At 38.8% G+C, this 22,009-nt stretch overlaps 1 protein-coding gene across 2 annotated transcripts in view; it reads right to left on the bottom strand.

Annotated features, from left to right (window-relative positions):
• ST6GALNAC3 (ST6 N-acetylgalactosaminide alpha-2,6-sialyltransferase 3) overlaps positions 1–22,009 on the bottom strand; it is a 719,129-nt gene that overhangs the window by 386,665 nt on the left and 310,455 nt on the right. The window contains exon 2 of one of the 2 annotated variants that reach the window (XM_007528120.3): positions 13,216–13,410. The exons of the other annotated variant lie outside the window; for it this stretch is intronic. Coding sequence (XP_007528182.2) covers positions 13,216–13,410 — 195 coding nt within the window. The remainder of the gene's footprint in view (positions 1–13,215; positions 13,411–22,009) is intronic. 2 annotated transcript variants of the gene reach the window in all.

Genomic DNA, 22,009 nt, shown 5'->3' with positions numbered 1-22,009 from the left:
TGAATGTGTTGAATGTGTGTTTTTATTGCCAAGAATGTCAGCTCTGCTCCTTAACTGTTGCTATAACTACAATTCAGTAGATTCTATTGCAGCATCAATATGTTATGCACATCTTTAATTAAGCAAGTACAGCCTGTCTGTCACAGCAACTGATCCTGAGTATTCTTATTTAGTCTACTCGAAGCTTTAAAACATTCTCATTTTTTTAAGAGGCATATTTTGGACTCATTAAATTGTTAAGCAAATCAATATGCAACTATTTAACTTGATTCCTATGTTCTAGAAATGCTGTGCTTCTTCATTTAACACATTTCTAGACATCATTTAGCAGGACACTCCCACCCAAATATTGGAAATCCTCCACAACTCTTGAATCTTAGAATTTTCTTATCAGACGTGAGGAGACATCTGTCAGCCCAAGTGATCGCCTAAAAGATCTGACTGTACCATCCTATTGATCTTCAGATCTTGATTCTCTTATCTAGTAGCTAATGTAAATAAATTTCAGATTGCTTGCTTTGAGCAAAGTCCTCATATCAGGTCACCCAACAACAACAAAAAAGAACCACAATGACTGCTACCATGGTTTGGAAACAAGAAACAGAATCTTGCAAAAGTTCATTTCTTTTTTTTTTTTTCCATCCACTTCTGCCATGATCTCCACGAGGAGAAATAATGATTACCTTGAACCAAAATTCTGTGGTACGTTAGACTTTTACTCCTTCTTTACCTGCTACAATTAATTAAATGAAACATTAAATTTTGCAACAAGAAACAACAGACTATTTTCAGACTATTTGCAACCATTTTGTTTTCTTTTTTACCTAAGGATGTCATTCACATTTTACCATATCCAGGATCAGTTGATAGTACTACCCTACTATTGCAAATTGTTAGGCCATAATATTGTAGGTAGGGCACCCCCCCCCCCAATTCAGTCTTTTAAAGTTGAGACTTGTATTATTAATATAGTCATGATACGGCTGGGCAAGTTCAAGTATTCAGTGGATCAGTGATGAAATAAGGTGGATTACAGCTGGAGAATAGGGACTATTGAAAAATCTAAATAGCTCTTAGTTCAACATTTTGTTTGTTGCCCCCTTGTGGTTGTTGTCAGCTCAAGCATAGGTCTTGATGAGGAATTCTGGGTTCTCTAGCCAGCGGGCACTTCAAAATTTGAATACTCACCCAAATAGCTGGTGTTCATTTTCTTCCCTATATCAAAGATCAAAAATTTAGTCTGTACAGATTAAGAAAGGGAAAGAGGAAAACAAAGAATGGGACCCACTCACCAACTACATTATATCTGAACTGTACTATTGTGACATTCAACCCCTCTAAATAGGCCTCTTGCATTTCACATCAAAGTCCTTATTATGGGTCTGCAGTAGGAAAAAAAAATGGTGTAATAATCTGAAACATAGGTAAATCTACATGTTCAATTTTCCAGCATTGCTTGTAATTTTATTTCTTTTTTTAAAATTGTATTTATTTATTTTACCTTTTGTTGCCCTTGTTGTTTTTCATTGTTGTTGTAGTTATTGTTGTTATTGATGTTGTTGTTGTTAGACAGGACAGAGAGAAATGGAGAGAGGAGGGGAAGGCAGAGAGGGAGAGAGATGGACGGACACCTACAGACCTGCTTCACCTCCTGTGAAGCAATTCCCCTGCAGGTGCGGAGCCGGGGGCTCGAACTGGGATCCTTCCACCAATCCTTGCACTTCGCACCATGTGCGCTTAACTGGCTACACTACCGCCTGACTCCCTGTAATTTTATTTCTTATAATTCCATTATGAATAGATTAAGTTATAATTCTAACAAATTATTCTGAAAACTAGTTGTATAGGGAAAAAATGAATCTGCACTTGAACTGGATATAATTTACTATATAAGAGGCCTTCAGAGCCAAATGTGATAAGTCTGTTACTTCCTATATTTCCTTGTGTCAAGCCACAAGGGCCAAAATCAACTCATTCTTGAAGATATGGAGAAATAAGATTTTGCTCCCAACCAAGCCTTCTCCACAGTGTTCACTAAACATCCTAATTTTGTCATTGTACCTCACCTTGTTTGCACATTGTGTGCGTATATGTGTGTGTGTGTGCATGTGCGTGTGCGTGTGTGTAGATATAATTTTCTCTTTGTCCAGTAGCAGCAATATGTGGTCTAACTGAAGCACAAATCAATAAGGTCATCATCAATAATGATCATGTTTTGCAGATATTCGAGGTCTGGAAATTAATACTAACATGACTACATGCTTTAAAAAAATCTTGGTAATCTGGTAATTTTTTTTCCCAGAAAACGTGTGCTTTCTTCTGAGAAAACTTCCAAGAAACAAGATTTTTAAGTAGGTGAACTAATTCAGTTGAACCATGGCTAATGATCCTTCCAGGATTAGAGTAGAATGAATAGTGACATGTGATTGTGTGTAGCTACCTCTGAAGCAAGGTCTAAGTGTGGCTACTGAGAATCAGGTCTACTATTTATCATTTTAATGGTATTACTTTGGCACCTGAAGAGTTTTTTTCTTCTTTAGTCTCCTATGCTATGCAGCACTCACTGGGAAGAGTTACCACATGAAGCCAGTATCAATAAGGACAATGCACAGAACACTGAGGCACAATGATGGAGCACAGACTTAGGAGTGAGGTGGATTTATAGAACAAATTATGGAATAAAAACCAAGAGAAGTAAAGAGCTACCACATTGTATACCCCAACACAAGTTAGACTAGAAATCATTGAGTTTACAGGTAAATCTGTCATTCTCTTTGGGCATTATGATGATACTTTTCAAATTCAATGCAAAAAAATCTGCTTATCATTACAGAAGCCAGACCTTCCACCTTCTGCACCCCATAAAAAATTTTGCTACGTACTCCCAGAGAGGGATAAAGAATAGGAAAGCTTTCAATGGAGGGGATAGGACACAGAATTCTGGTGGTGGGGACTATGTGGAATTGTACCCCTGTTATCTTAACAATCTTGTTGATCATTGTTGAACCACTGAAATAAAATAAAAAACTCTACTCATCACCTGTATCATAAAGTGTAGCTTAGACAGGAGAAACAAGTGACATGTATATCTTGGTCTTTATAGAATATCAAATGATTAATTTCAACTCTTTCCAAGTTGCTTTACATAGCTTAATATCCTGTCCCATCTTAGTTATTACTTATCACTTATATTTATACTTCAATCACTAATTATCAAATTACGTTGAATGCTTTGTGTGCTTATGGATTAGTAACTATTCAGTAATTGCTTATTGCCTCCAACTTATTGCCTCCAGGGTTATCTCTGGGATTCGGAGCCTGCATTACGAATTCATTGCTCCTGGCAGCCATCTTTTTCCCATTGTTGCTGAGGAGTTATTCTGATGCAGTCTCCGCCCCCAGGTTTTTCTATGCCCCGCTAAATCCTAGAGTGCCCCCTTTCAACCAATCCTGGCCCTACACGGCACCCCTGGTTGTCGCCCAATAAAAAGCCCCCTCACCCCTCCCCTCTCTCTCTCTGGGCTCTCGCCTCTCCCTCTCTGAGGTCTCAGCTGGGTGGTCCGCCATTGCCGGCTGGCTCCACGTGGTCTGAACCAAACCTCCCCCCCATCCTATAATAAAGATTTGTGTACCCCTTTGCTCTGGACGTCTGCTCTCTTCTCCGCAGTGCAGCCCGACACCAGACCGCCGCAACAACACCCATTATTGTTTTTGTTGGATAGGACAGGAAGAATGTGGGAGAGGAGGAAAAGAAAGAGAGGGAGAGAAAGATAGACACCTACACCAGGAAGCTGGAACCAGGATCCTTGTGCAGGTCCTTGCAGTTTGCACTATGTGTGCTTAACTGGGTACACTACTGCCCTGCCCCCTCAGATCTAGTTTTTAATTGTTATTATAAAACAGACATGCATAAAAACTTGTGCAGCATGACTGCATACTAAATAGTTAAACTGTAACTTTGAACTAGATGTAGATATGATTGCTAATATTTCAGAAACCCATACTGATCACAAATCACACATTTCTTTCACATGAATTGTTCTCACTTGCATGATGATCATTACCTCTCTTTCTCCCTTTTCAGATTTACTTCCTAAGTTCTACCCTGCAACTAAAGATGCCCTTCAGAAGCATTTTTTACTTCTGTCTCTTCCTGCAATCTATAAATGGAATGACCCAATAGGTATTATCTTATCCTGGTATGTTTTGCCAGTAATCATTCTACAAGATCCATACGTATTGATCCTAGGAGACAGCACAGAGGTAGCACACCAGATTTTCATGCCTCATATCCCAGAGGTCACAGATCATACCTGAGTGCTAACATGTACCAGAGTTGAGCTATGGTCTTTCCCTATCTCTGTTGTTCAATAAAATAAATACAAATAAACTTTTTTTAAAAAGAGAGATTCACACAAGTTATTTCAAATAACTGCAGTTTCTTTATTTTCATTGTTGCAAGATAGACTAGTGCAGCACAGTTTAAATATAGTCTCCTGCTGATGGTGGAGGGGTTGCTTCTGGTTTCTGGCTGTTATGAAAAAAGATGACTTACAAACTGGTAATGCCTCTGAATGCACCTGTATGTGAGTGTCTCTAGTGAGTATATGGGTGATTAGAAATCTGAGCCAAAGGTTATGTTGATCTCAACTTTAGTTGATACTTTATTGAAACCTGTTTTTTTCCCCTCCTAAAACAGTGTTTACTACTTAGTTCTACTATAGGTGTCACTTATTGTCACTCATCCTCACCAACATGAGATTTTATCATGTTCTTAATTTTTTTCCTACCTAGTATTTTATGTCTACAAATAAATTTTTGTTTATTCCCCCTCCTCATTTTAATTCTCATTTGTAAAATCCTGATTGATAATCAGATTGCGAAATGACTCATATGTTAACTATATCCTAAGTGGAGATTCTTCACGATTTAAATATCCATTCTGTTACTCTGGATTTTGGTATATTGACCACTTCATTTCATAACTAACTAGGTATACAAGAAGCAAAAGAACATTCACTGAATGTCAGCTTGGAACTGGATACCTCACCTCAGACATTTGTATTATTTAACCGTCATAACAACTGTAGTAGTTGATGTTATTGATATTCTTTGAGTGTTTAAGTCAAAACTGGCACCCGGAGGTGGAGTGAAGATGGCTACTCAGAGACAACATATGGCCTGAGCTCTGCAAGGAGGCTGCTTCAAAACTGGGAAGTTCGGGTGAGGGCAGGAATTCTGGGTCAGTAGTAGGATAGGGGTGCACTAGGTGGGCGGGCAGATTCCTATAATTCATATTTGGGCTGGCAAACAGAGGTTGAAAAGGGTCAAAAGAAACAGAGATTGGCTGGAAGTCTTTTGTTTTGTTAGTTCCCAATCCCCACACCAGCTACTCCTGGTGGCACTCCTGTGGAGGAAATTTCTTTAGCAAGACTCCTGGATCAGCAGGGGTGTCTTTCAAATGTGTGTCATTCAAAAGACACTGAAGGTAACAGGAACTCAATCTGAGTGACAGACTACCTGACCAATCAGGGCCTCAGTCTTATCTGGGGTAAGATACCAGTGTTTTTCTGCTGACACTTGAGTTTGCCTGATAGTTACCTCTTATAATTGCTTATTTTAAACTTGGTTTAGGAAAGAGACGAAGCTGTGTGGAGCCAATCAGTACTGGTTCAGTCTGCAGACTGACCGAGAATTTTGTTTAATTTTATTCTATTATCATTATTACTTGTGCTTGTCTCACCCCCCCCCCCCCACCATGAGCAAAAGTAGCCATTGCTGCTTCTTCCATTGATAGGTGATTGGGTGTGCTACACATTCTGGGAGGGTTTTGCCCCACCCCCTTTTCTACTTCTTGTTTTCTTTCCTTAAAGCTGACCTGAAAAATCTCTTTTCCTTTCACTGATTTTTTTCTTTCTTTTTATTCACTGGTACTTGTTTGTGAATTATCATGTAAAAGCAATCTGACTGAGAATAGATTCTTTCTTCTTCTTCTCTCTCTCTCCCCCTATGTCTCTCTCCTCTTTCCTTCTCTCTTCCCACAATCTATAGAATTTATATCTGACAGCTTATTTTTGTACTTGTCTATTATTACTTTTCCTTATTTCTTCTCTTCTTTTTTTCTTTTTCTTTGCCTTTGTATTGTTTTGTTGTTGTTGTTTTTAGAGTGGAAGTGTTTCTTGACAATCTGGTTTTGGTTGAACTGCAGTAATCTTTGTTTCAGCTGCTATTGTACTTTCTGGGGTTTGTGACTTCATCTGAGAAAAGACTCTAGTGTGGCCTATGCTCACACAAAACAACTGAAGAATGACAGGTCAGAAAAATACAAAACTATACCAACTTAAAAAAAAAAAAAGGTCAAATCAAGAGCAAATAAAATTGCTAACACAATGAATGAGGACAGAATGCCAGAAGAAAGTCCAAATAAGTCAGAAGCAATTATAGCTAAGAGAACTATACAAAGAGAAATGGAACTATTAGTTACAGAAATGAGGGCAACTATTGAAGAAAGGGATATCAGAAATAGGGAAACAACAGATAAGATCCTCAAGGAAAATACCAGGTACCTTGAGGTAATTAGAGAACTGAAACTGAAATAGCTGAGCTTAAAGGATAGCTAGCAGAACAAGGTAATACCGTAACTAAACTGAAAAAGGAAGCTGAGAGATGGGGAAAGCAGGTTAACAGAAGCGGAAAATAGAATTAGCCAGATAGAGGATGAGCTAGAGGAAACTAAGAAGGAGGTAAAAGAGCTAAAAAAAGAGATTGAGACATTGAAAACAACAAAAGAAACATATGGGATGATCTCAGAAGAAGTAACATTCACATAAGTGGCCAACAGTGGAAGAAAGAGAGGAAGGGGAAGCAAACATCCTAAAGGAAATAATAGAAGAAAATTTTCCAGACCTAAAACAGAAAGGACTTTAAGATTCAAGAGGCCCAGAGAGTACCAAACATAATCAACCCAGACCTGACGACACCAAGACACATCATTGTTACAATGAAAAGAAGCAAGGATAAAGAAAGGATCCTAAAGGCTGAAAAAGAAAAACAGAAAGTCATATACAGGGGGAAACCCATAAGAGTATCAGCAGACTTCTCCACTCAAACTCTAAAAGCAAGAAGAAAACAGCAATATATTTATTGAGCCCTCAACAAAAAAGGATCTCAACCAAGGATACTATATCCAGGTAGACTTTCATTCAGACTATATGGAAGGATAAAAACCATCTCAGACAAGCAACAGTTAAAGGAGGCAACTATCACCAAGTCAGCCCTGAAAGAGATTCTAAAAGACCTCCTATAAACAAGAACATCACCAAAATACTTGCCATATATCAGAGAAAAAAAGAAAAAAACTGTTGAGCAATGGCACTGCAATACCGTAAATCCATAATATCAATTAATGTCAATGGCTTAAATTCACCCATTAAAAGGCACAGAGTAGGAGGATGGATCAGAAAACACAATCCAACCATATGCTCCTTGCAAGAATCTCACCTGATCCAACAAGACAAACACAGACTTAAAGTGAAAGGATGGAAAACTATCATACAGGCTAATGGACCACACACACACACACACACACACACACACACACAAACAGCCATTCTCATCTCTGACACAATAGACTTCAAATTAAATAAAGTAATAATAGATAGGTAAGGTCATACATAATGAACAGAGGATCAATCATCAAGAAGATTTAACCATTATTAACATCTATGCAGCCAATGAGGACCCATCCAAATACATCAAACACATACTAAAAAGCTACAAACATAAATCAACAGTAATACAGTAATAGTAGGAGACTTCAACACCCCACTCTCACACTTAAGACAGATCAACTAAGCAGAGAATCAACAAGGAAACAAGAGAATTAATCAAAGAGAAGGATAAAGTAGACCTCCTGGACATTTTCAGAGTTCTTCACCACAAAAAACTGGAATGCACATTCTTTTCAAATCCACACAGCACATTCTCAAGGATAGATCACATGTTAGGCCATTAAGACAGTATCACCAAATTCAAGAGCATTGACATAATCCCAAGCCTCTTCTCAGAATACAGTGGAAAAAAGTTAACATTCAACAACAAACAGAAAAACACTAAAAGGTCAAACAGGTACTCATGCAAGAAATTCAAATGTTTCTCGAAACAAATGAAAATGAAGACATGAGCTATCAGAATATATGGGACACAGCTAAAGCAGTACTTAGAGGGAAACTCACAGCCATACAAGCACACATTAGAGAACAAGAAAAAGCTCAAGTAAATGACCTTACTGCATGCCTTAAAGACTTAGAATAAGAAGAACAAAGGAACCCTACAGCATCCAGAAGAACTGAAACAACCAAAACTAGAGCGGAAATAAACAACATTAAAAAATAAGAGAACCATACGAAAGATCAGTGAAGCCAAATGTTGGTTTTTTTGAAAAATTAAACAAAATTAACAAACCCTTAGTCAAACTCACTAAAAAAAAGGGGGGGGGCAGGGGAAGAAACTCAAATCTGCCAAATTGTAAGTGATAGAGGGAATATCATAACAAACACCACAGAAATCCAAAAAAACATGCAAAACTTCTAAGAGCAACTATATGCCACCAGGCTAGAGAATCTGGAAGAAATGGAAGAATTCCTAGAAACATATACCCTTCCAAAAGTGAACCAGGAAGAACCAATCACAGACAAAGAAATTGAAACAGTTATTGAGAATCTTCCCAACAACAAAAGTCCAGGACCAGATGGCTGGACAAATGAACTCTATAAAACCTTCAGGAAAGTTAGTACCTATACTTTTAAAGCTCTTTCAAAATATTGAAGAAACAGGAACACTCCCTTCCACCTTCTATGAAGCCAGCAACACCTTGATACTAAAAGCAGATAGGGACACACCAAAAAAGGGAAAATACAGACCAATATATCTGATGAACATAGATGCTAAAATATTAAACAAAATCCTAGGCAACTCATGTGAGACATTTCCTTTCTCATAGGACTCCTTAATTCCATTTCAGTGATCCACTTCCTAACAAAGCCTCAAAATACAAGGCCCCATGAGATAGGGCAAATGAACACAGGTATCCATAAATTAGAGCAAAATGTATACATTTATGCAAAAGTGTACAAGTTTGCATTGAGTCAATAAATAAAGCAAGCAAGTAGAAAGAGATAAAAACATACCTTAAAGTACCTAATGAAAAAAAATAAAAAGAAAAGGGGGTCGGGTGGTGGCACAGTGGGTTAAGCGCATGTGGTGCAAAGCACAGGGACGGGCGTAAGGATCCCAGTTCGAGCCCCCGGATCCCCACCTGCCTGGGAGTCTCTTCACAGGCGGTGAAGCAGGTCTGCAGGTGTCTATCTTTCTCTCCCCCTCTCTGTCTTCCCCTCCTCTCTCCATTTCTCTCTGTCCTATCCAACAACAAACAATGTCAACGATGGCAATAATAATAACCACAACGAGGCAACAAGGGCAACAAAAGGGGGAAAAATGGCCTCCAGGAGCAGTGGATTCATGGTGCAGGCACCGAGCCCAGCAATAACACTGGAGGAAAAAATAAAATAAAATAAAATAAAATAAAATAAAATAAAATAAAATAAAATAAAAAGGGAGTCGGGCTGTAGCGCAGCGGGTTAAGCGCAGGTGGCGCAGAGCACAAGGACCGGCATAAGGATCCCGGTTCGAACCCCGGCTCCCCACCTGCAGGGGAGTTGCTTCACAGGCGGTGAAGCAGGTCTGCAGGTGTCTATCTTTCTCTCCTCCTCTCTGTCTTCCCCTCCTCTCTCCATTTCTCTCTGTTCTATCCAACAACGATGACAACAACAATAATAACTACAACAATAAAACAACAAGGGCAACAAAAGGGAATAAATAAAAAAAATAAAAAAATAAATAAAATAAAATAAAATAAAAATAAAAAGTACCTAATGAAATAGTTTCTACTTAGACCTAGATGCCCTCCTTACCTACTTCCTATTACACTTCCCTAAGACACTCCAAAGCTAACCTTATCAAAGTAAGGAATACAAAATCTGAATAAAGTCAGGACACTGGCATACTTTAATGATGACTCTTAATCACTATCAGGCAACCCCATCAGCTGGGGCTCTAGTCAAGGAGTCCGGGATTCCCAATTAAACATGATGAACCTAAACCTTGTATAGATCCCTCTCTCCATTGTCACTTGTCATCTCCATCAGGAACAACATAATAGACCCCTCTGGGGGTCCCCATAGGACCTTTCCCTCAATATGGATCAGCAATGGTAGAGAATGTTCCATCCTCTGAAGAGGGGTTGGATAACATACTCTATCTACCACCTGAAGAATATGGGTTCAGAAATTAGTGCAACTCGGAATGTTCCTACTGATGACCACAGAATGCAAGTTTGGACCTATAAGGATGTAGAGGTTACATAGGCTCCTATGGTGAATATGGGCCCCAGATCAGATCAAATCGATGGGGTTTATAGTCAACAATATTTATACACCTTTCTCATATTTGGGAGCTACTCTCTTCCCTGATCCAGTTTTCTGGTCCTTTTTCCAGCCATGACATCATCTCCCCAGACAATAACCTGGGTTCACCTGCATATCAAACGTCTGGTTCAGGCAAGAGTTAATAAAGGCATGGGTCCTGTGGAATATATCTAAAATAGATCTAGCAGCTATTTCCAAAACAGAGACCCCAAATCTTTATCTGAAATATTATTGTCTCTAGGTTCATGACTAGTCAACAATTTGTTCTTCTTTACATCTTAACTCTTTTTTTTCAGATGCTACCATGATGCCAACCAGAATTCCTTGGGCAGACGACCCCACCAAAATGTCCTGGAGCCCTGCTTCCTCAGAGCTCTGCCCCACAAGGGAAAGACAGAGACAGGCTAAGAGTATGAATGGAGCTGTCAATGCCCATGTTCAGCAGGGAAGCAATTACAGAAGCCAGATCTTCTACCTTCTGCACCCCATCATGACCCTGGGTCCATACTCCCAGAGGGATAAAGAATAGGAAAGCTATCAAGGGAGGGGATGGGATACAGAGCTTTGGTGGTGGGAATAGTATGCCTCTTATCCTATGGTCTTGTCAGTGTTTCCACTTTTTTATTTGTTTGTTTGTTTATCAGAGCACTGTTCAGCTCTGGCTTATGGCAGTGTGGGGGGTTGAACCTGGGACTTGAGAGCCTCAGGCATGAAAGTCTCTTTGCAGAATCACTATGCTGTACCCCCACCCTTAGTGTTTCCATTTTATATATAAATAAATTAAAATAAAAAAACTGGCACCCAAACTATGCCTGTGTTCTTCCAAAAATATAAAAGTTCTGTCCAATAATATTTCTTTCTTAAAATAAATAGCCTCTAATGGAAAAATAATGATCAACATCCTTTAATAATATCCTTGTGTTTAAAACTATACCAAATGGAGAAGGAAAACAGACTGGTGTAGGGATAGAGAATTGGTATAGGGAAAATAGAAGGAGTGACTAGAAGTTAAAAACTTCTATCACTAGATACAAAATAAGCACATTGTACAGATGTAATGTATAGTGTGTAGTTTGTAATCTATAAAAATGCAAATTTGAAGGTTCCTACAAAAATATTATAGACATTATGACAGTTATATTGCAATATATATGAATTATGGATCATTAAATAATTTGCATGTCAATTGTGTTTCTATAAGAACTGTCAAAATAATTTCAAAGGTAGTTGATCAGTTAATATGACTAGTTAAACAACTAAGTAACTGCCTCATTAAGCCAGTTTTCTCCCTTAATATTCCAAAATCAAATCCACTAATAGTTAAACAAATAAAGGGATCTTAGATACTTGAATTGATTCCCCTCGTGAGAGTAATTTGTGAAACACATTGGTCACATGTTACATTTACTGCCTGTGACAGGCCCTTCACAAAATGATTAACACAATCCAATACAATTAAAGAATCTTAAATGACAAGCAGAAATAAAAGTAACCAAGATGAGCGTGAAACAAACTATTCTCTAATAAGAGTTACATTTTATACAGGTAATCAATTTCTTAGGACACTCAACATTCAAGCAACAGATACTTAAAAAAATTAATTTAAAACCAACTAAAGAGAAGCATCAAGCTAGACTCCTAAGAATTTATACCTTATTAATGATGCCTTTTTCTTTTGAACCATAAAGGTCTAATAAAAAGCATGTAAATCCTATAGATACAGAAACAATTCTCAAACAATTCTCAAATTGCATCCCAGAAGCAATGATTGGTGTGTTATCACCTACAAAAATGAAGTCAGTTTTCAATAGTCCTCCCAGCATGGTAAGAATAACTCTCAGGAGAGTTCTGCACATAGCTCTGCTCTCTAGTATCTTTATAAAATAAGCTTCAGAAAGATCACACCCAAAACTTTGTCCCTAGTGATAAAGAGACACTAATGTGTGACCCGTATCTTTGTCATCAAAATTTCAAATAGGCTTGAACTTTGCACCTGTGCACATTAACCTTTCATTCATCTACTCCAGGAAGAAACATAGAGTAAAGGCCACTTTATTACCACTTCGATACATCCCTTACATTTTGTGAAATTCACAATTTTTTTAACTCACTTCATAATACACATTTTTCCTTGCATAATGTGTCAATATACCTCCACCGTCACTTATATCACCAACTGGCTACATATATTTAGAGATCTGATGACTATGCAATTTAAATGATTTTAACCCTTTTACATTTGAAAACACTTTAAATCCCATTATCTCCATAGTCACTGCGAATTTTTAAATTGGCTTGGCCTTTTCTAGCTCTGGGTCTAAGGATTAAAGTATTAAAAGAGTATAAATGCTTTTCTGTAGTTCTACAGAGCCATCCCCAACCAGCTGACCTCCAGGATATAAACCCAGCCAATTCTCCAGCTGCTAACTGCTGATCAGAGTTTCTAAATGGGAAGATATGTATGGTATGCGACAAACCACCAGGAAAACAGGTAATTGCTTTCTTAGCTTCATATGAAGCCAATGAATCAGAAGATTTGACATAGGAGGGGCAGCAGACTTTAGACATATGTCAGTAAATGGGTAAGACAAGAAAGCAGAAAATGTCAGGGACCCAAAGAAGCTCACTGGGGCAGAGAGAGGAAATTCAGTGATTGGAAGCCAGCTTGCTCTGAAAGAATAGCTGTTGCCATGGATACCCTCAAACCCTATGTAAACCTCTGAGGTCTTACCTCTTGAGTTCTCACATTTATGTATCCATAGTGAGTTCGAAGGGGCCGCCTGGATGTGTAGGAGAATGGTATCCATTTTGCACCAGGTTGTCCAAGGCAGTTTAGTAACAGTGGAAAATTCACTTCATTTACAAGGCGCACAACCAGCAGGAGGAGAAATGCTGCTATGAAGCTCACTGCAATCACAGACTTTCTCTACAAAACATTAAAAAAAGAAGAAGAAAAATGAATGAATGACTTTCAATCAAAAGCAGTCATGGAGGGAGACTCCTTTATGCCTCTCTCTTTTTTCCTTTTAAAGGGATCAAAGGACTTGTCATTTAGGCTATTTCACTTGGAGGCAGAAAATAATCATTTGGTGACCGTGTTGTCTTTGTGCAGTAGGTCATTGAGAGAAACAAAGCAACTTTCTTGGATTATCTTTCTATCCCATCCCTATCCTTCCGTACCTCCCCCTATCTTTCTTGAAAATTCATATTCAAATAAAAAAAAAATCAAACAAGACAATCTCAACTAAAAAATTCCCTTAGGATATGAACCCCTATGTATATTACTGAAATATTCAACATAGCCAAAATATGCAATCAATCAACCTAAATGCCAATAGACAGATGACTGGTTATGGGAGTTATGGGATATATACTCAATGGAATCCTACTCTGCAGTTTTAAAAGATGAGATTGCATTATTCAGATGAAATAGATTGAAATGAAGGTGCTTAGGTTAAGTGAAATGAGTAAAGAGGCAAAAAGACAACAGTGATTGGCTTATCTTACACATCTGTAAATTATAGTTAATTAAAGCAAACAAACTTGCAAAAATAGTAACCAAACTACCTCTTAGACATTTTGAAAAAGATGGTGGTAGGTGAGATGACTTAAATGCTAAACACAAATATGTATAAGTATGAAGCTACACTGTTGAAATCTTAATGCTATTGTAAACTAATTTCAAATCATGAATAATAAAAATTATTGGGGGGGCACTTCTTGAGGCAAAGCAGGTATGCAGGTGTCTTTCTCTCTCCCTGTCTATCTCCCCACCTCCCTCAATTTCTCTCTATCCTGTCAAGTAAAAAATAAAAATAAAAAAAAGGTAAAAATGGCTGCCTGCAGCAGTGGGTTTGTTATGCAGGCAGAGCCCCAGGGATAACCCTGGTGGCAAAAGTAAACAAATAAATAAGAAAGAAAGCCCTCCTTCATTGTTCAGCTCCTTCCCACCACTATATTATCTATCCCAGAGGAGGTAAGAAGTCTTAAAATTTCCATAACTTGAAGACACTTCCTTTATTGTACTTCTTTCAGTGTATATTTATAAGACTTTTCTTCTGTGCAATTGAGTTTCTGAAGAACTGGGATGTACTGTATCATACTAAGCTCTATGACTCATGTCCTGAACACAGGATTTCACATACTCTCAGCACCCAGGATGCACTTCAGTAAATGAATGACTAGATGGATGGATTTTTTTTTTTCAATGTTGTAAACAGTCTCCTTATCACTCTATGTTTTCTTTATCTAGCATGCTCTAAAGGCCAGAAGATTTGTCAGGATATGCAAAAAAAAAAAAAAAAAGATTCAAAAAGCTAAAAATAAGAGTAAGGAAAAAAATTTATACTAAATATCATAAGAACAATCTCCTAAATGTGTTGCCATGGAACAAGAGCAGGAGAAACTGCATTTGCCCGAAGTAGGAAAAAGCAGATAGATTTGAGGCTGAACTTGGTAAAAATGCAGGGATTCTAAATAGTAGAAGTCTGTAGCTGACCTTTCTAGAACAGAACAGAAAACAGAAAAAAAAAAAAAAAAAAAAAAAAAAACGGGACTATTCATAACCATATAGCACTTTGTCTTACTGAGAAACAGAGAAGGAATAAAAAAAAAACCTGGAACCCAAATGCTGTCTTTCTGGTACACTGCTTCATATGCCAAGTTGAAAAATCTACTGAGTTTGCTAAGTGATGGTAAACATAGGAGCATTATGTTTGTGTTATTTTTCAAAAGGTGACTGTTCTAAGTTATAATCAGATGCTTTGATGAAAGAAGCTAAAGGTAGGTGACAACTACTGAAGAGACTATTTCAATTGACTGGGACTGAGGTAATGAGGAATAGAAACAGGGGCAATAGCAGAGCAACAACAATTTTAAAAAGGAAACTAAAGCCAATCCTTGTGCCTCCTTTTATAACTAGATAGAGCTCATGTCATTTATTCTTTATTAGCCTAACTTTTACTACCAGATAGTAAGAGATGCTAATAAATCTGGTTATACAAGACGTTTCCAATATAAAGAAACGTATCAGGTTCAATTCCTGGAATCACCATAAACCAGAACTAAACAGTGCTTTCTGCTCTCCTCCTCTTTCACCTCTCACTCTGTCAGCATGTGTGTATGTGCGTGTATTTTCATATGCAAAACAGAAACTGACTGAGTTTGGAGTATTACACCAAAGTAAAAAAAACTCTGGGGGAAGGAAGAGGGTAGATTTTTTTACCTTCTCTATATGGGGGTAGGGGTAGGGGCACAGACCTTTGATGGTGGGAATGGTGTTAATATACACTCTTACATATCACTAATCAATATGAGAGGGATAAAATAGATTGAGTGTCTTGAAATTTTGGATACATAGACCCTAGTTCTGAGTATATATTCCTTCAATCTAAGCACTTAAAGTTTCAAATTGGTAACCTGATTGCATTTTAACAGTGGGCTTAAATTATTAATACATTTCTAATAATGACTTTTTCTTTGAAATATTAAATCACCTATAATCTTAGACCAGGGAGGCCTTATCAGTATATAAGATACAGTTATTTGTAAGTAGCATTAAATCACATAAATCATGGTAAGGTCTTCTATCATAGAATCCTAACTATGGGAGTCTCAGAGTAGACTAAATTTCTAAATAAAATAGATAAGGCTAATAATATACCCTCTAAACAGTAGTGAAGACACTTAGCTATAACAATAACTATCGATTTGATCTGATCTGGGGCACATATTGACCATAGAAGCCTATGTAACATCTACACCCCTGTAGGTCCGGACTCACATTCTGTGGTCATGAGTAGGAATGTTCCCAATTGCACTAATTTTAGGACCCATCTTCCCAGGTGGTAGATAGAGTATGTTATCCAACCTCCCTTCAGAGGATGAAACATTCTCTCCCATTGTTGATCTACATTGAGGGCAAGGTCCTATGGGGGATCCATAGGGGTCCATTATGTTGTTCCTGATGGAGATGAGCAGTGACAATGAAGAGAGGTAACTTTTCGAGGTCTATGCTCATCATGTCTGTGTGGAGATGCTAGGACTCCCTGACTAGGGCCCTAGCTAATGGGGTGTCCTGATAGTGATTAAAGAAAAGTTTACAGTTAATAATATTTATACACTTTTCCCATCTTTGGGAGCTACTCTCTTCCCTGATCCAGCTTTCTAGCTCTTTTTTTCTAGCCATGACATCATCTATCCAGACAATAACCTGGGTCCACCTGCATATCAGAGGTCTGGTTCAGGCTTGCCCAAGTATGGAAATATAGAAACAGTCTAGGAGTATGGATAGACCCATATTCAGCAGGGAAGTAATTACAGAAGCCAGACCTTCCACCTTCTTCACCCTATAATGATCCTGGGTTCCCATACTCCCAGGGAGATAAAGAATAGGAAAACTTCCAATGTAGGAGATTGGATAGAGAACCCTGGTGGTGGGAATTGTGTGGAATTGTACCCCTCTTATCCTATAGTCTTGTCGATCATTATTAAATCAATAAATAATAATAATAAAGTATTTATAAATGCATATTTCTCACTTTATCCTTGTGACTCATCCTCCTAATTTTTGTAGGCCTAAAAATCTAGTGCCTTTGTTTTCCCAGGAAGGACAAATTTGAAAGATTAGTGTTTCTATCTCTCTTCCAACTCAGGTGGAACTGAGTTTATAATTCCATTGTATAAGCCTAAATTGGGACTTCCAGTAACATGGCCTATATACAGAGTCACCATCTCTATAACAGCAGCAAAACAAGCTTCCAGAAATCAGAGCTGTGTTCATTCTTGCTCACTTTCTGGAATGTGTCACAACCCCACCCATTGGTCTAGTCAGACTAATTCTCAATCATGCAGAAGTCTCTGGAATTCTGCCTCCTCAAAACCCTTTATCTCAACACTAACTACCACAACCTTCCCTCATTTAACCTTCTAATCATGAAAAACTACTTTAATTTGTTCCTCTGTGGAGTCATTATGTCCACAACATTGTAATGTGTCAAGGTAATAGCTTCAATGAGGTGACAGATCTTACAAGTTTAAAGTGACATAGACCTGAACAGATGGCTAAATAAAAGAAAGCAAAGGGGCCAGTCACCCATTAAGTAAACAGGTAAGAACTTTTTTTTTTCATCACCATCCTGTAACTTGCTGCAAAACAGCAGCTTGCTTTGAAGGAGGCCCATATGGGATTTGTGCCTTTGTCTGTTTTCAGAGCCCAGCATGGCTTCCTGGTTCTCTTGGTTGCTGCATTGCATTACATGACTGGAGGGTTAGGGACAAAGAAGTAGAGAGACTTGCTGAATTCTCTGATCTTGAGTAGCAACACATACATAATGCATACATGTGTGGAGAATAAATCAACCATTTTGAGAGGCACTTCAAAATAGAATAAAAATCACACTTGTAAAAGCCTCCTCCCTAGGAATCCATATCTGCCTCCCATGTTCTATCAAAGGAAATCAAGTAATGAGCACAGAGAGCATGAGAGGAGTAAATAGGGAGTGGAAGCCAGACACTGCATCTGTGATCCCTCCATGGCCCATTCTTCCAGCCCAATTTCCCTGAACCCAGTTCTTTGCCTTTATTCATGTTGCCATGCTCTTATTAAAGATGAAAGCATTCTCATAGTGCTAATACAAAATCACCCTGAAATTTCACTAGAAAAGATAAAACTTTATGCACAGTCTGCATTTCAGCAGCAAGGACAAAAGAAATCAATATGAATGTGTATTCTTCTAGTAGTCACTTATAACTAGGAAGATAGCACAGTGGCTAGGAAGATAGCAAAGAAGTCTTGCATGCCTGAGATCCTAGGTTCAATGCGTGACACCAACCACCACATGTCAGAGCTGAGCAGCAATCTGGACTCTGCTGTGTTGTCAGAGTTCGGGGTACTAGTAGGCCGGGCTAGCTTTGCAGCGGTAGACAGAGACTCGCGGACACAAGGCTGAGCAGAGAAGCTGTATTTCTTTATTCAGGAGCAACGATTAAAAACTAGTCTAATCTAATCACCACACCATCACCACTCCATCTTTCTCCTCCGGCGGCAGCTGCAGGAACTAAGGACGTACGTAGGGTAGGGGGTGGGGAGAAGGGAGAAGCGCGAAAACTAGCAAGGGCTAAACCAAATTTCCCGGCGGGGGAGAGTGAGACCAAACCAATGTAACAGAAAAGACCATGTAAATAGACCACAATGTCAAGCAATGTAACAGAAGCAGAAATAGATCCCAGAAGCAGAACTAGAAGCATACCAACAAATCCCCCTTTTCTTTTTAACTAATTGACCATAGTATCAGGAGTGTGGGGTGAACAGAAGCCTATATAGTACAGGCATTTTCAAAAAAGAAACTGGTGCAAACATGGAGGAACAAATAAGTGAGCAACAAGAACCAGTGTGCTGCCAAGGACAGGCCTGAGGAGGGCTTTTTTTGCCTCTGTGGGCAAGGCTTTATCAAGTTAAAGGACCTTTCCTGCCTCTGGGGCTTCTCTTGCCTCTGGGGGGCGTTACTTGCCTCGACGGGCATTTTTTGCCTCTGTGGGCATTACCTAGCATGGAGGAAGGGTATGGCCTACAGTTCCAAGGCAGCTGGCTATAGTCAGTCTTTGAGAAACCCAGCAGCATAAAGGGAAGCTACTGTAGGGTTGTGTACCAGTAAATCCAATAGAAGTGCCAGTCCAAAGCAGATGTCCACGGAAGAATGCCAGGGGGTGGAACGTTGTATGAGGAAGGTCAGCTGCTGGAATTCCGCTTTTCTGTAGAGAACTTGACAGCTGCAATTCACTTACTTATGAAACAAAACTTGTAGCAGGTTAGAAGTTTACCACATTTGATAACTCTATTACAATTGGAAGTCTTTTTTAGTATGATTTTAAGGTTGTTTAAAGTTTAAACAATAAAATGTGGAAAGGTAAACAGAAGAACCATGGGAAAAAAAGCCTCAGGCATTAGAATCATTAGCATAACCATTGTGCAATCTACCATTTCTAATTGAGAAAGTATTTGAGAGTTTTACATATCAACATCTTACTTAACCTTTTGTTACACCCATTCAAGATGAAGACACACCCTAGGTGTGCGCAGGTTTTTTAGACCAACTTAGTTAAAATATATTGATTTTTAACTAATTTTTACCTCAGATTTTAAATGTACATTAATTTTACCTTTATGAGAACTATGTTGAAAACCTTTTTCATTTAACTCTGTCTGGTAAGAATATAGCCTTAAAGTTACATTTTTAACCTTAAAGTTAATGTTTACCAAGCTTTAAACACACACGTAAACATGGTCTTTAATACAGAAGGAGAAAAACCTTCGTTATGAAGACATGTCATTTTAAACACGAGTTTAGATCTATAATGTCTTAGCCATTCGGGGTGTGTGTTGTCCAGCGGTGGCTTCTTGCGCAACTTCAGCTCCAGGAATTGCAGGTTGCGATCTCTGCAGGAATCTCTGCGTATTCTAGCTTCTCTGCCTTCAGAGCCAAGCTGGGGATCTCGGCCAGGGGGCCCAGTCCCAGCAGGGAGCCCGTGGTCTCCAGGTGGTCCGGGATCTGCCCAAACTTCTTAGCAGGAGGGCGGGTGGGCCGGCTGTGCAGAAGGCGCAGGCCGAGGTGCCCCGGGGTGGCAGCCAGTATGGGCTGCAGCCCTGCCTGCCATGCCCGCTGCCCTGCTCCCCGTGGCCAAGCGTGGAGGGAGCCCACACCCAACGACCCACGCCAAGCACTGCTCCTGTGAGCGGGCGGCAGGCAGAAACCAGAGAGAAATGTTCCAGAAACACAGAAACAATCTCATGAAGAAAGGGCAGAGGCCTTTGGAAACCTCTTCACAAGCAGAAAAGAAGGCCATTGTAGATAGGTAGCCAAATTGTCTTCACTTATCTGAGAGATGCGCAGGTCAGGTCCCACGTGGGCGCCATATGTTGTCAGAGTTCGGGGCTCCAGTAGGCCAGGCTAGCTTTGCAGCGGTAGACAGAGACTCGAGGACACACGGCTGAGCAGAGAAGCTGTATTTCTTTATTCAGGAGCAACAATTCAAAAACTAACCTAAACTAATCACCACACAGATCTGTCCTGCATCCTTCTCCTCTGGCGGCAGTGGCAGGAACTCAGGAAGTATGTAGGGTAGGGGGTGGGGAGAAGGGAGAAGTGCTAAAACTAGCAAGGGCTAAACCAAATCTCCCGGCGGGGGAGAGTGAGACCAAACCAATGTAACAGAAAAGACCATGTAAATAGACCACAATGTCAAGCAATGTAACAGAAGCAGAAATAGATCCCAGAAGCAGAACTAGAAGCATACCAACACTGCTGTCTGCCTCCTCCATTGCCTACCCCACACACACATGAAAATAAATAAATCTTTAATAGCCATTTCTGTCAGACTGTGACCATAAGATTCAACACTTACAATAAAATCCAAGGATGGGAATTTTCAAAAACTGCATATACTAGAATGCAGTGTGTGTATGTGTGTGTATGTTCATGCATATGTGTGTGTATTAGGGATATAGGATTGAGAAGTAATAAAATATTAATAGACATACAAATTTCAATTGCTCAATGATTCCATACTCTGCATAGAGGCTAACATTATATATAGATATTCTATAGATAACTTGGCCAGATGCTAAAAAAAACCAAATGAAACCCTAAATCAATAGAAATACGTAATACCTCATATCAACTGTGATAGAGGTATTCCACAAGAGGACAGCCCAACCGGAAGGGGAAGAGTTTGAGAGACAACTTAGTGACCACTTAGCTGAGGATGTGGTGGTCAAACAGAATCCCCCTAAATAAGGACTTAGATAAGTAGAGATGGAATAGACATTTCAGGAAGAGGGAACAGTTTTCATACACTAGGGCAAAGAGATTTGTAAAGCATTAGGTTGGTCAGAATTCAGCAAGTCCTCTGCTCAGAAGAGTACATACATAGACTGTACATAGTAGATGATGTTATTGAAAAAGATTTCAAATTGATAACAAAAGATAACAAAAAAATAATAAGCCAAAGGCACTGTCAGATATAATTATTTGCCCCATCTACCTTGTGTTAGAAAAACAAAAGGATATACACAAAAAGGTGTTTTATAATTCTAAATCATTCTTCACTTTTGAATCAAGTAAAAATATGCCAATTACTTCATTTTAGTAGAAACTGCCATTTGATACAAACCTTCTTTTCCAGTTACTTGACTGCAGTTTATTATATCACTACCTTGTTCTAGTGATGGTGTTGAGTCCATCTACACACAGCATATTAGTAGCAGACTCTGTTCATGCATGTGTTCTCTACCTAACAATTTGTTTATGGAAATGATCACCACTGCATTTATTGAAACAAGCACAGTACCCCATCAATTCAACAACCAACAATTAGGTAAGAGAAAGCAATATAAGTACCTGGCAAGGTAACAATGTGTAAGACTCAGTTCCATAGAAAACTGAGAAGTGCTATGCATGTACAAAATCTTGTATTTACTGTTGACTATAAACATTATAAAACATTAATCCCCAATAAAGGAATTTAAA

The sequence above is a fragment of the Erinaceus europaeus genome, chromosome 11, assembly GCF_950295315.1.
Source record: "Erinaceus europaeus chromosome 11, mEriEur2.1, whole genome shotgun sequence".
NCBI lineage: Eukaryota > Metazoa > Chordata > Mammalia > Eulipotyphla > Erinaceidae > Erinaceus > Erinaceus europaeus.
Note: the sequence above shows the minus strand (reverse complement) of the source record. Positions and strands in the feature narration are given on the sequence as shown.